Source organism: Octopus bimaculoides, chromosome 3 (assembly GCF_046866305.1).
Source record: "Octopus bimaculoides isolate indiv1 chromosome 3, ASM4686630v1, whole genome shotgun sequence".
NCBI classification, from domain to species: domain Eukaryota; kingdom Metazoa; phylum Mollusca; class Cephalopoda; order Octopoda; family Octopodidae; genus Octopus; species Octopus bimaculoides.
The window spans coordinates 1668412-1683422 of record NC_142930.1 but is presented as its reverse complement, the minus strand read 5'-3'; the positions used below and the strand labels follow the sequence as shown (position 1 = coordinate 1683422).

The following is a 15011-nucleotide window of genomic DNA, read 5'->3' as shown; positions in this document are numbered from 1 at the left end:
CACAGTTTGGAAAAATCAATACAACACGTGCTTCTCTTCTTACTTAAACAGAGAAACATTTTCACATTTGATACACTTTATCTAGAAGCATCCAAGTGCTTTTTTTAAAGAAATGTATTAATTTAAAATCAATACTATCTTAATATAGATCCATTAGTAAGGTGATAGTATGTAGCTTGGAGCAAATAGCATTCTTCCTCATGGAACATCACTTACCCAGGACTTTTAACTTATAAGTTCCATTAGCAAGTTAATTTCAATGCATAGGTTAAACAAGTTTGTCAGTTAAGAGGAAAACATGGTTTTATCAACTAACTTTTAATAACTAACCAGTACTGCAAAAATAGGAAAACTAATCAATAGCTTTGTTAGTTCCAGTGGACAGTCTATTTTATCTAATCATTGAAAGGATCATGGGTGTTCAATCCCATCTAAAATACCATAAAACAACTAATAAAAGGCTCTGGTTCTTATTTCTATTATAAGAAACAATCCCTAATACTTATCACAAAAACTTGTCTGCTTTACGACCATAAAACATAACTAGAAATTACTAATTACACACACAGAAATAGGTGTTCCATTCTTATCTGTGTTTCATATGACATTAGTCTTGTATTTTTACATTCATATGCTGATAATATTCAGTTATTCGGCTAAATTTAAAATTCTTACTTTGTCACTTACATTTTGGTTACAATAGTTTCGGATTTCTAGAATTGTCATATTATATGCCATCACTAAATACATGAATATGGAAACCCAATCGTAATTTTTTTTTTACCAAAATTCAATTTTGTATGTACAACAATATTCTCTGAAGCCACCTCTTATGGCATACTGCCTTCATCTTTCCTGTCTCCTTTTTCTTCCATGTAAAAGAATGCAAAAAATATTTCATAGGCCTCCAACATATTTAAGTGCAGAAGAATGATACAGAAATCAAAATGGCTTCTCACAAATCCACAACTGACTTCTTGGCCACAATTGACTCCCAGCTATAATTTACTTTACCCTTACAACTGACTACATACTTCTTTTGAAAAGAGAGTAACATCAATTAAATCCATCTTAGTCCCTAGCTGGTATTTATTTATTGACCCCTAAAGAATGATAAATAAAACTGATCTCAGAAAATATTGCAATTCAGAGCACAGGACACCATACCTTTTTCTATAGCCAAAGTAATAAAAGTTCTCATGTGTAACCAATAAAACCAAATATTAAATTTTAAATGATTATGTAAAAGAGCAACGGTTTTATCTTGAAGAATCTGGTAAAAGTTAAATTCTAAAGTAGCCAATAATTCAATTTACTAAATTTGTCAAATGATCCAATGTAATTCCATATTGATATCAAACTACCTAAGTCAAACCTGTGTACCCAACTAAGATTTTAAATATTTTCTGCACACAGTACTGCAGTACTGGCTAAACACTAAAATATTTCTTCTTGTACTTTGAATAATTCAATTACAAGCAAAATGAATAATAAAAATAAAAAAAAACTTGTTTTATTTTTCTCACACAAAATTAGGTTCCAGTAATACTTTTTCCCAATGCAACACTACTAAAAAGTCAAAGCACTTTTAAATAGGTGAGATTCCAAAAATTCAACAACAGTAATATCTTTTATATTAAGAGTTCAAGGCTGATATTCATGGCCATTTAAATAGGCGTAACAGTAACATTACATAAAAACAGAATGGCTTTAAAAAAAACCCTCCATTTTATAAGGAAATTACTAAAAACTAGTTATTAACAAGCACTGGAGCTTGTAGTTGCAACTAAGACATTCAAATGAAAAGCAGCTTTATTTTTGCCTTATATAGCTAAATCATAATAATGGTGTCAAATTGTAGCACAAGGCCGGCATGTTATTAGGAATGGTGGGGGGGGGGGAGCCAATTACATCAATCCAGTATTTGAATGGTTTTCATTTTATTGTTCTCAGAAAGACGAAAGGCAAAGTTGACTCAGAAGTATTTGAAATCAGAAGATAAAGAGCCAGAAGCAATGCTGCTGCTGCTAAGTGTTTTGTCCAATATGCTAACAATTCTGCCAGCTTACCCACTAATAACAATATTTCTACTACTAGAGGCACAAGGCCTGAAATTTGGGGGGAGCAGGGTTACTCTATTACATCCACCCCCAATGTTAAACTGGTCCTTATCTTATCAACCTTAAAAGGACGAAAGGCAAAATTGACCTCAGTGAAATTTGAACTCAGAAAACAAAGCTGGACAAAATGCTAGCAAGCATTTTGTTTGGCATGTTAATGGTTCTGCCAGCTCACCATTTCAGTAATAATAATAATAATCCTTTCTGCTATGTGCACAAGGCCTGAGTGGGGAGGGACGGTTGATTACATTAATCCCAGTGCTTGACTGGCACCTTTTTTTTCATTGACCCTCAAAAGGATAAAAGGCAAAGTCAACCTTGGCAGAATTTGAGCTGAGAAGATGAAGAGCCAGAAGAAATACTGATAAGTATTTTGCCTTCAATGCTAATAATTCTGCCAGTTTGCTGCCTTAATAATAATAATAATAATAATAATAATAATAATAATAATAATAATAATAATAATAATAATAATAATAATAATAATAATGATTTCAAATTTTGGAGGACGGGTAACTCAATTATCTCAACCCAGTAATTAGCTGGTGCTTGTTTCATTGACCCTGAAAGGATGAAAGGCAAAGTCAACCTTAGTGGAATTTGAACTCAGAACATAAAGACAGACAAAATGCTGCTAAGCATTTTGCCTGACATGCAAACAATTCTACCAGCTATCCACCTCATTAATAATAATGATAATAATAAGAATTAACAAACATTATTTCTGAAAGAGAGTAATCTCACAATACAGTGGACTATCTTTTCCAGGTAACCTTAGAAAATATAATTCTTATATTATTCCTATATCATTGTCCTCATTATTTATTAATGAGGGTAGAAATTGATATTAATCAATTAAAACCAGTGGTCTAGCATATTAAAAAATCCGAAGATTAAAATTATATTACATACAAAAATAAGAGGAATGACCAGCAAAAGTGGACTCCTATATGCTAGAAATAGATGCCGAATCATCTAACCACGAATGTCCACTTTTCCACGATTGCATGGATCAGACAGAATCCATTGAAGACGGTTTCCTGCAGAGGATGCTCTTTCTGTCACCAACGCTCACCTCTGTTTGCAAGCAAAGGTATTATTTCCCTACAGCTACACATTTATGTGGAAGACTGGAAACAAAGAACACCATTTGTATGAGGTAACACTTGTTTATGACTATTGTGTGATGTTAACACAAAACACATCTTCTATTGTGCCCCTCCCCCTCAGTTGAAAGGGATCTTAGTCTTACAAGCTATGTGGCAACCTCATTAGTGCTGGTGCCATGAAAAAAAGCACCCTGTACTCTCTGTAAAGTAGATGGAGTTAGAAAAGACATCCAGCAATAGAAGCCATGGCAAAATAGACACTGGAGCACAATGCAGTCCTCTGACCTGTATGATCCTGTCAAACCATCCAGCACAAGTTGGCATGAAAGTTGCACATAAAAAGACGATTATTTAAAGCTAATAAGTATTAATTTCTTGCACTGGTACAATAGCTTATAACATATAAGTTTCACAGGAGAAAAGAATAAGATTGTGAAACATTCATGCCTCTCTCCAGTGTGTTAGCAACCTGACTAAAAGGAAATGCTTATGGTCAGTAACTGTGGACTTGGCTCATATTACAATATTACTTTTGGAAACATTTGAAAATATTTCTGTAGGAAAACTTCTTTAAACATACACATTACAACAAAATGCATACATAATCATTTATCATAGATGACTACCATTCCCTACCCAACAATAAATTGTCTTCCTTCCTATACTGTTATCCTTGCCCTCCAAAGTTCTTCAGTTTTTATAGAGAATTTAAGAGAAAACAAAACTCATTAGAATATATATACTAAAAACAAATATTTCTGTATGTTTCTGTGTACAATTTATTCTTTTAATTGATGCATGCTTTATTCCTTCTCGTAATATATTCAAATGCTTGAGTTTTTAAAAAAAGGGGGGGGGCAGCAAATACTCAAAATTTTGACAAAATATTTCTCAGAAAATGTTTATTTATGAGCTGCAATGTTTGGGAAAGTGTGGTAATTCTGTTTTAATTTTTCTATTTTAACAGAATCTCCATAATAGGTTGACTATTTATCTTGAAAGACCTACATATGAAATATACATCAAAGTGTAATGAAACCAGCTCCACAGAATATCTCTACACAAAACAAAAATCAACTTTTTGTTTTACCAGATTATTTAGATATGGAAATAAACTTCCTTGGAATTCTTTTTAAACAGAATATGGTTTCATATTAAAGAACAATTTGCAATTCTCTCTAAAGATTAATAACAGTAAAATATTAACAGAGCAGTGACAGCTCTAATATTGCTTCAAACTTGTTCCCCTTTTAACACAATAAACTCTCTTCTCTGCTAAAATGTCATTGACAACATATTTACATATCATGGGGTTATAGCTTTACATAAAATAGGTTTCATTCTGCTTCTTTTTATATGTAATTAGTGGCAACTATAAAAATACATTTGTAAATGCAGGGCATAAAAGAGACAGGATGTATATGTTTTTGTGATGAAATTTGGAGAGAAAGAGAGAGAATGGGGAGGGAGGGAGGGAGTGTGTATGTGCGGGCATATATCGCTATTGCTTTTATAAAATTAAACGGTACAAGCACAGCTATGTGGTAAAGAAGATTCCCAGCCACATGATTTTGAGTTTAACACCACTGTGTGGCAACTTAAGTATCTTCTCCTATAGACCTTGGCCAGCGAAAGCCTTGTGCGTGTGTGTGTGTGTGTGTGTGTGTGTGCGCGCGCGTCCATGCATGTGTGCACATGCATGTGTGTATGTACTCAGATTTTGGCATCACATGATGGTTGTAAGTGTTATCATCATACAAGTGGTGATGTTCACTTCCAAAATTCTGCAAAAACATGTCTGGTCAATGAAGGCTGGAACAGGAAGGCATCTGGCTATGGAAAATTTGCCTCAGCAAATTTCATCTAGGAAAAGGGGGACGTTAAAACTACAATGATGATGGTGGTTATTTAGATCAGCATGTGCGTTTGACATTTCTGTGTTGTACATTGATACATCTCTACATACAACCAAACTATAGCTTTTGTAGTGGAAAAAGTAAACGTTTGTATGACAGTGTGTGAACAGTGTCAAATTATATACGTAAAGCAGCAAGAAGTGAATGCTGAGGATATATAATAGTTTACCCGCAAGCATGTCAGAAAATATGTGTGGGAAAATTGGATGCAGCATGGTGCCTCAACCCAGAAATGCTGATGGACTCAGCTGACCATTCCATCTTTTATTTGCTTTAGTCATTAGACTGTGGCCATGCTGGGGCATCAACCTTGAATTTTTGGTCAACTGGATCAATCCCAATACTTTTTTCTTTAAAACCTGGTACTTATTTTATTGGTCTCTTCTGCCAAACCACTAAGTTATGGTAACATAAATACATTAACACTAGTTGTCAAGCAGTGGTAAGGATTCTTTCAAATCCACTCATAAGCCTATGGTAGACCCAAGGCTATAGAAGACACTTGCTCAAGGTATCATGCAATGGGACTGAATACCTAACCATATGGTTACGAAGCAAACTTCTTACTACACAGCCATTCCATGCCCTTCTCTCCCACCCCCACAGTTTTTCCACCACCACCACCACCACACCTTCTCATCATCATCATCATCATCCTCAATCCATATTCTCTCTTAAACTCACCTTCTTGTAAAAGACACCTCATTACCAACATTCCTATCTTCTTTCCAGCTACTCCCACCCACTCTTATGCAAAGCAGCTATGTATCTTGTTGTGCCTGTCCCCTCTATCATACTGTAACCTCTCAATACCTGGCATAATACGATCTCTCACTAGGAGATGGCAGCTTCTTTTTCTTTCTCTTATGTGTTTACTTGATGATTTCACTGGTGCCAATGTCATAGAAAAAGCACTCAGTACACTTGTAAAAGTGGTTGGTGTTAGGAAGGGAATCAAGCCATAGAAACTAAACCAAAAGAGCTCAACACAGTCTTCTGGCTTGCTGGATCCCGTCAAACCATCCAACCCAAGCCAACATGGAAAATGAATGTTAAATGATACAGTGTTTTGAAGCCTGTAGACATCTATAAAGAGTTAGAGTAGCTCAAATAGCTTTATGAATGCCAACAACTTCACAATATACTGGGGTTTAGTTCGATTTTTAAGTCAAAAAAACTGAAAATAGATTAATGGGTCATTTCCAAAACTTCAAAATGTGTGTATCTACACACACACACACACACACACACACACAAACACACATATATACATACACACATACATTAAACATAGATACATAAATGTATATATGTGTGGGGGGGGGGGCATGCGTGTGTGTGTATGTGTGTGTGTGTGCATGTATGCATGTGTTGTGTGTACACGTCTACATTCATGTCTCCTTTTGTCTTGACACTTTGTTGTAAATGTATGTCATTGTCATACAAGCAGTGTCATTCCTTTCCAATATTTTGTAGAAGCATGTTTGACCATAGGGAAATATTAACTTGCTTTGAAACAGGTTAAGGTTGGTGACAGGAAAGGCATCCTGCTGAAGAAAACTTCATCCAAGCCATACAAGCATCATTATAATCATCATCATCATCATCTATATGAAGACATATAGACACAAACACACACATGATGGGTTTCTTTCACTTTCTCTCTACCAAATCCATTCCCAATGTCTTAGTCAACCCAAAGTCATCTGATCAAAATGCTATACTGTGACACTGAACCAAAAACTACAAGTTCAGGAAGGGAATTTCTTAACCATACAGCCATGCCTGGACTGGTCTGAATAATATTATATACTTTCAATCTATAGTTACTTCCTTTATTGATGCAGTAGTCATCAAATTTTTTTATTTAACATCATTTTTAATATTTTTCTACATTCATATCATACCACATACATATTCATTTTAATACTTAGTCTTCAAATAACATGTTTTCAAATAAACTCACACCCATGTAATTAGTTTGTTTTCAACATAATTTGTTTTTCTTGAATAATTATTTTGTTTTTCTACCCCACAACACCTTACTTCATAAATAATCTCCCACTGAATATATTTCATGTTGCTTACCTGACTTTAGATGTTCCAATGTTCTGAATGGAACCACAGTAGTCTTGACTTTTGTCAACATGTTGCAGTAAACTAGATGAAATGAAAAAATGAAATGAAATGAAAAGAACAAACATAGTTACTAAAATAGAAAATAGATTAATCACAATTTCTTCAAAAACAGTTTTCTTTGAAATACATATTAAAAACAAAAAACTGTAACATTCAAAGAAAGCAAGAAAAAAAGAAACTCTTATTATATTAAAGTTAATTTTTTTAAAGAATTGTTCCTGAAAACTGATTCTCAGATATCCTATATTTCTGACCCCACCACCCCACCCTAAAGATCAATTAGCCCATTGTTCTAGAATGTTGTGTATGGTATTACAAATTCAATCATTATAAAATTAAAATGTTCTCATGTACAAAGAGAACACTAGACTTATTAGATTCATTAGTTCCTTCAATTTACTCAAGCTGCAATTAATTAAAAAGAAATCAAATGATAATAATAATAATAATAATAATAATGTAAAAATATAGTAAATATGTAAATGATTACTTAAATTTATCCTTATGGGTTGAAGTACTTTCTTATTTAAAAGGTTGTAACGTGGAAAAGAAAGGAGTTTTAAATATTGTTAATAGTGGGAAAGTCAAAGTTTGATTATTCCCAAATAAGAACTAATACTTGCTAGCATTGTGTCTTATTTTAAACTGGCTGACTGGTCGGTTGGTTGGTAGTGAAATATTTATTGAAAACTAATCTCTCTAAATTACAAAAGAGGAATATGGTACCATAAAAGAATTTCTTTCTTTTTTTTCTAAAAATACTTTTTTTTTTTTTTTTGGTAGTGGGGTTAAGAACTTTTATATTTTTGTCTAACTTCATAACATTTTAATTTTCATTCAAAAATTTGCTTGATGTTAACAAAGGTTGAGCAACTATCAGATGTCATCAGTAAAGATATCTGTTAATGATGGAACTGTGAAAGAAATCTCATTCGATAAAAAAAATGATTTCTAACTTCTTAAATTTTATACATGAAAATCTATAAAAAAAGAATCTTTTTCTAAGCCAATGACATTTACACAAGATTTATGTAGTACACACATTCTAGGTTACGGATAATGCTGTCTAATTGATAGCAATAAATGTCTTCCTTTGTTAAAACATTTAATCTATTTTAGCAGTTAATAACTTTACACTGTATGACCTTTCTTAAAAATCAACATCTTTCCAATAAGATGGATGGAAAATATACTGCCTGCACTCCCTAAAGTTTCCCTAAATACCCACACACACTCACTCCTTTAAATCGCACAAACACTAGTTAAGAGGGCTGGTTCAAATAAAATCTCCAGCATAGCATCCATGTTACTAGTTTAGGTTCCAATATGTCAGCTGTGCTAACAACATCTTCATAACATGAAAGCAGATGAAAACCTAACCAAGATGACAATTATTTTTAAAAGAACAATTTCTTAAAACAACTTTCCTTTGTCCTGCTTTTTCTGTATGTGTGTGTGTGTGTGGGGGGGGGGCTCTGTATGTGTGTGTACATGTATTTGTAAGCTAAAACTAGAAGGTATTCTGAGAGATTTTTCTATATTAATTGCTCTTTGTGATTAAATTGAAGATGGTTCCTCCCATTAACAGTCATCCTAGTCTGACCTAAAATAATGTTCATCTCTTATCATTGACATAAAAGTTGTGTTTAATCAACACCAGATTGTTGAAGAGCAGAGGAATAAGATAGGTTTCTAATGATATGTTGAGGGATTTTGATAAGACATATTAGATAAAATTTCTTTTACAAAGCTCATCCAAATTCTTCATCTTTTGTGTGTGTGTTTGTGTGGAGTTCAGTCTGCTTCCTAACCACATGGTTTCAGGTTCAGCCCAACAGCATGGCACATAGGGCAGGTCTTTTAACTCTGGGCTGACCCAAGCCATGTAAGTGGATTTGGCAAATGGAAAGCGTGTGTGTGTGTGTGTGTGCTTGCAAGAATGATTTCTTTCCTTATGTGTTTCACTTTCTTGTTTCTAAACAAAAGTATTGTTTGTATCACATAAGCTTGTCCAAGCTATTTATTATTTGATAGACAGGGAGATTATTTCCAACTTCCAAATAGGGGAAAGTTAGTGACAGGAAGGGTATTTAGCTGTAAAAAACTTTGACCAAACATACTCTTGCCTAACTCATGCAGGCATAGAAAAGTAGGTGTTAAAATGATGACGATGGTCATTTGTTTTTGTATTTCATGTTGTTTACTGTTGGTGACATCCTGTACCCATATATGCACGCACGCACGCACACACACACACACACACACACACACACACACACACATATATATATATATATAAGTGGGGATAACTTTTAGCTAGTATGTTTCAAGACTTTTTACAGCATTAGATTTTCAGAGATGCCTATGACCTAGTAGTTGTTGGTATGAAACATAATCTACATGTAATTATAGTTTCATTGTCTGAAGCAAGAGGGAATGAAATGCTCAGCATAGCAAAATAGTTCAAAAGATCAAATTAATTTACAGAGATGAGGTGAATGTATACATTAATTTCAGCAGCACTGCACTTATGAAAAGAAAAGAATGAGAGTTTCATACTCAGAAAATGTTCAAGAATTGTGGAAAGAGTAAAGTTGTTCTCAAAGCAAAGACAAAATATTAAATAAGCAATGAAATAGTGAATACTAAAACTGCCATAAAGCCCTTGAGTGCAAAAACAGACCTGCCCCAATGCTTCCAAATGGCCATGGGTGGAATTAGTCACTCAAATATTTTCTCAGGAAATAGATTTATCTCAAAGACCACCAACTGCTCTAAGGGGAAGGATAATATGCTTGAGAGATTACTAAAACTAATCATGAAAGATAAAACACATAGTAGAGAACATTAAAATGACTGTTAGACTCATTAGGATAGAAATATGAACTTTGTAATTTTTTTATAGTATCTCTCTAATGTGATATCATTGTTGATGTAGGTATTTAGTGAAAGTAAAATGAAAAAATCTTTTTTTTTTTTTATGGAGGGAGGGTGCTAAACTTTGACAATATTTTATGTTTTGCTTATACTGGTGGATAATTAAAAAGTAAGATTTGGTTGAGTGACTAAGAATATTTGCTAAACCCTACTATGAAAGTGCTAAGGAATTATTAATTTTGGAAGGCAAACATAAAAGGGTCCATCCCAGTTCTGATTCCTTCTGAAAACAATGGAAGTTGCTTTATACAGAATAGTTTGATTTTGCCATAAGAAATTCAAAAAAAAGTTTTGAAGCAAAGAAGTAAACTTGAGTCAAAACCTACATTCAGTAATTTCTATTCCACAGCCCAACAATGAGTGAATGATTAAAAATGTTTGAAAAAGCAGAAGAGAAAGGCTATCGTTTTATGTCCACTCTCCATGCTGGCATACATTGGATGGATCACAACAAGCAGAGACAGCATGTACTTGAAGAGACTGCTTAGATGGATCAGAAGACCTCATCTTGAGTTTCATTTTTGATTTGGTTTCTAAGGTTGGATGCCCTTTCTAACACCAACCACTTTACAGAGCTTATGGGGAAAGTGCACTAGCTGTCATGTGCTTGACAAGACTAAAGAAGCTGTACAACATTATTATAGTGTTACTTCAAAAATAAGATAAACCTGATCTAAGAAATATGGATGAAACAGGTTCACTTGAAAGTGACTAGTTTTAATCTCATTATACAACACACACACACCATCATCATTGTTTTTTAATGTCCACTTTTCCATGTCCACATAGGTCAGATGAAATTTGTTGAGGTAGATTTTCTACAGCAGGATGCCCTTCCTATCACCAACCCTCACCTGTTTTCAAGTAAAGTAATATTTTCCCCTGGCTGGACATGTTTTTACAGAAGATTGAAAATGAAGAACATTGCTTATATGATAAGGATACTTGTTTACAACCACCATGTGATGTCAAAGTAAGAAAACACTAAAACATACACATATTTGTGTGTGTGTGTGTGTGTGTGTGTGTGTGTGTGTGTGTGTGTGTGCGTGCGTGTGTGTGTAACAGGCTTCTTTCAGTTTCTTTTATTAAACCCACTCACAATGCTTTGGTGGCCTTGGGAAAAGGGCTATAGTAGAAGACACTTACCCAAGATGCCATGGAGTGGGAATGAACTCAAAACCATGTGGTTGGGAAGCAAACTTTTGAACTCTAGAGCCATGCCTGCATCTTTATTTTATCTTCATAGATTCATTTAAAAAGTCAGAATCTAAAATCTAATAAGACACTGAATGAATTTTCCAATAGCCTATCATTTTGCTGTTTTGCCAACAAGAACACCTGTATTGGGTTAAGACCTTCTAAAGGTGTCACTGCAGACATTTCACTTGACATTTTTGTAGCGTTTATTCTTAGCTGTGCTCATGTGTTGCTATGTTCCATTATGTTCTCAGCTATGTCTTATATCTATGATTCATGGGGTGCACGTGGAACAGTGAGAATCCAAACAATGATGTGTCTATTCATTCTTAACACATCCTGGAAAAAATTCAAACATGAATACCTGATTAATGTGGGTTTTTGTCCTCAGAGAACATCTCTTCCCTTTAAAAAATGTGTGTCCATAACACATGTATTTCACCAGTGTAAAAGGATTGAGACATTGCAGTGTTTCAACCTTATTGTATGTCTCCTCAGTCAAAGCTACCCTGCTAGCAGATGACTAAGAAAAACAGATGCTCTTGTTTATATAATTCGGCAAACAAATTATTTATTGATGCATGCTGATGTCTGCTAACAGATAATAATTCATGGGGTGCACACAGAACTGGGAGAATCCAAGCAATGATATATCTATTTGTTCATAATACACTCTGGCAAATTCAAACATGAATATCTGATTGCTGTTGTTTTTCATCATTAGAACATCTCCTCCTTTGTGGGAGGGGTTCTCCAATGTCTATAAACATAATCTAAAAGGAGGAGGTGTTTGCTGATGACAAAAACAGCTATCAGATGCTCATGATCAAATCTGCCAGAAAACTATGACAGTGAATAGTTACATTATTGGAAACCTTATGGTATTTTAGATCTCTACATGCTAAACTTCTGTTTTGTTTTTAGGCTGTCTGAATTATGTTGTATAAAGAAGTACCAAAAGGACAGAGGCATAGTATAAAAAGTAAAATATAAAACATTAAAAAAAAGGGTAGCAAATGAATCAATAGACTCAGTATTGATCGTGGTCGTTGATGCAGTCAAGTAAATAACAGTCATGACTGCAGTAAAAAGATAGGTCGTTGTTAATGAAATAACAGCTTAACTGGCCAAAAATAATATGCTTCTAATATAAAATTGTCTTTGACTTACATTTTAATAATGGAGTCAGTAGTTATCAATACATCTGACAAAATGTGGATAACTGCAATAAATCGTTTTCATTTCTTTTCTAAATGTTCCAACATTTTCCAAATTAATTTGTTATAACTTCATTTTTGTATATGGTTTGCAAGATTCTTAATGTGAAATCGTGTATTGAAATAAATGTTGTTCTATTTTGGTAGGGTCATTATGCCAATAAGAAACACATACACTGGTCCTATTTCACTTCTTAATTATTTGTCAACTAGTTAACCATTCAACCAATTAACTAACCAATTAGTTCTAGGTTACAAACTTTTGGCTTGAAAGTGATCTAAATTAAAACCTATCAAAATTTCCTGTTAATTCCAAATACAAGCTTCATAATGACAAAGTTATTTTATTATATTCTTAATTATATTATTCAAATTAATAAAAACAAAGTGTATTTCAAGAGAAATATAGTAATGAAAAGTTCAAGCAAATAACTAATTCTTATGTTCTTCAATGCCTTCTATTTTAATAAACTTTATACAAATTAATGCCCTCAAATATAGCTTTTACTTAAAAGTCAGCATTAGCTAGACACATCACAGCTATTCTACACTAACACACAAACTTGATCATAACCTAATTACTAGGGACATAAAATATTTCTCCCGTGTCTTTTCATATTTCATTAATCAGGTTTTAATTAGATATCACAGCCACTTTAATTATTGTTTTTATCGAACTATACAATCTATCTCTCTTTGAAATCTTTATGACACGTAATGGTGCTTCTCTCCTTCATGCATCTTAGTTCAGTTTCATTAACACAAATATTTTCACAGCAATTGCTTTTATATTAATTATTCCATTCCATCATTAATGGGATTGGTTATAAAATTTTGGATGTTTTTACGACTATACACTTCTTAATGTTAACCACTAAGGTACTTCTTTCTATAAAAGCTGACTATGACATGCAGAGAGAGTGAGAGAGAAATCTCAATGGATTGGGTTTAGCTGGGTTTGAACTTTTAACTTTAGTGATTTAATTTGTTTCCATTTAAGAAAAATTCCATTAAATCAACAAGGATGAGAACAATTATCACACAGTAAAAATATCTGTAATGAACAACTCTTCGATACTCAGATTACAATACCCAAATTTGTAATAGACAATTAGTTCAAATCTTTATCTCAGATAAGGGATCAAAGTGCATGTGACATAATAACTTACTTGCACCAATCTATCTAAATACTAGTTCTAATTAACATATCTCTGCTGACAATAAGATATTTTTAAAACTCTAAAAGGACGTAGAAGTTTACATAAACCCTCTCTAGATTTTCCTGCATACAAGTCATCACCTTGTTCCAGGACTGGTGCCATGGTGAGTGGAAAACTGGACATTTCAGACAGAGCCCTTCTTCCAAGAAAAGTTGATAAGTGGGAAATAAAAGACAGCAGAATTTTACAGCCTCTTTGTTTGGGCCAGTTGCTGCCAGTTTCTCAAACATAGATGTTTTTGTCCAAAAAATGGAATTTCTATTCCCCATGGAAACTGCACTGTACTTTCTGATGATGATGATGATGATGATGTGTGTGTGTGTGACATACATACACACACACACATCTATATATATATATATATATATATATATATGCACACACACATATACAAATACATACATACACACATTCACATGTATACATATACACAAGTACACATATATACACACATAAATTTACATATATACATATATATATATACACATAAATACATATACACACACAACTACATATACATATGTACACATACATAGCTATACACACACACACACACACACACACACACACACACACACACACACACACACACACACAATGGTGTATCACCCACATCCAACAAGTAAGATTCAATTGTTCAATCATCTGAATTTCCTACCTCTGAATTAACATGTGGCTGAGTATTCCAACGGTATATATTAATGCAAAGTTACTCATACAAAATCATTGAGCTACAGAATGTAGCAAAGTTGTACCTTTTGAATTACAAGTTCAACCCAACCAAAAGGTTTCTGTATAGTTTCCATCAAATCAGTTTCACAAGTTATGAGTTAACTCAAAGATAGAGAAAAAAAATAACAATTTGTGCAAGATGTCACAGAGAACAATTTGCACCCAGGACCTTATAGTTGTAAAGCAAGTTTCTTAACCATTCAGGCATACTGTGCATATATCATATATGGACAGATATACATAGGAAGACAGCAGTTTGATGTCTTGGCACAAGGCTAATGTTATTCATCTAATGTCATATTTAAAGTGGAGGGCAGAATCCATTCAACTGACTCAGTATAATAAAGATACTTATTTTATGAAACCCAGAGGTAAAAGACACAAAGTGGTCCTCAATGGTATCTGAAATATAGGGCTGGCG

The 15011-nt window shown here is 33.5% G+C and overlaps 1 protein-coding gene across 30 annotated transcripts in view; it reads right to left on the bottom strand.

The window, feature by feature from the left end:
* LOC106867341 (rho GTPase-activating protein 39) overlaps positions 1-15011 on the bottom strand; it is a 439467-nt gene that overhangs the window by 271761 nt on the left and 152695 nt on the right. For all 30 annotated transcript variants that reach the window (XM_089348467.1, XM_089348468.1, XM_052966673.2 and 27 more), the window contains one exon: positions 7234-7305. Coding sequence is in view for 24 of the 30 variants with exons in the window: in XM_052966673.2 (XP_052822633.1) it covers positions 7234-7305 (72 nt within the window). In the remaining 6 variants the exon portion in view is untranslated. The remainder of the gene's footprint in view (positions 1-7233; positions 7306-15011) is intronic.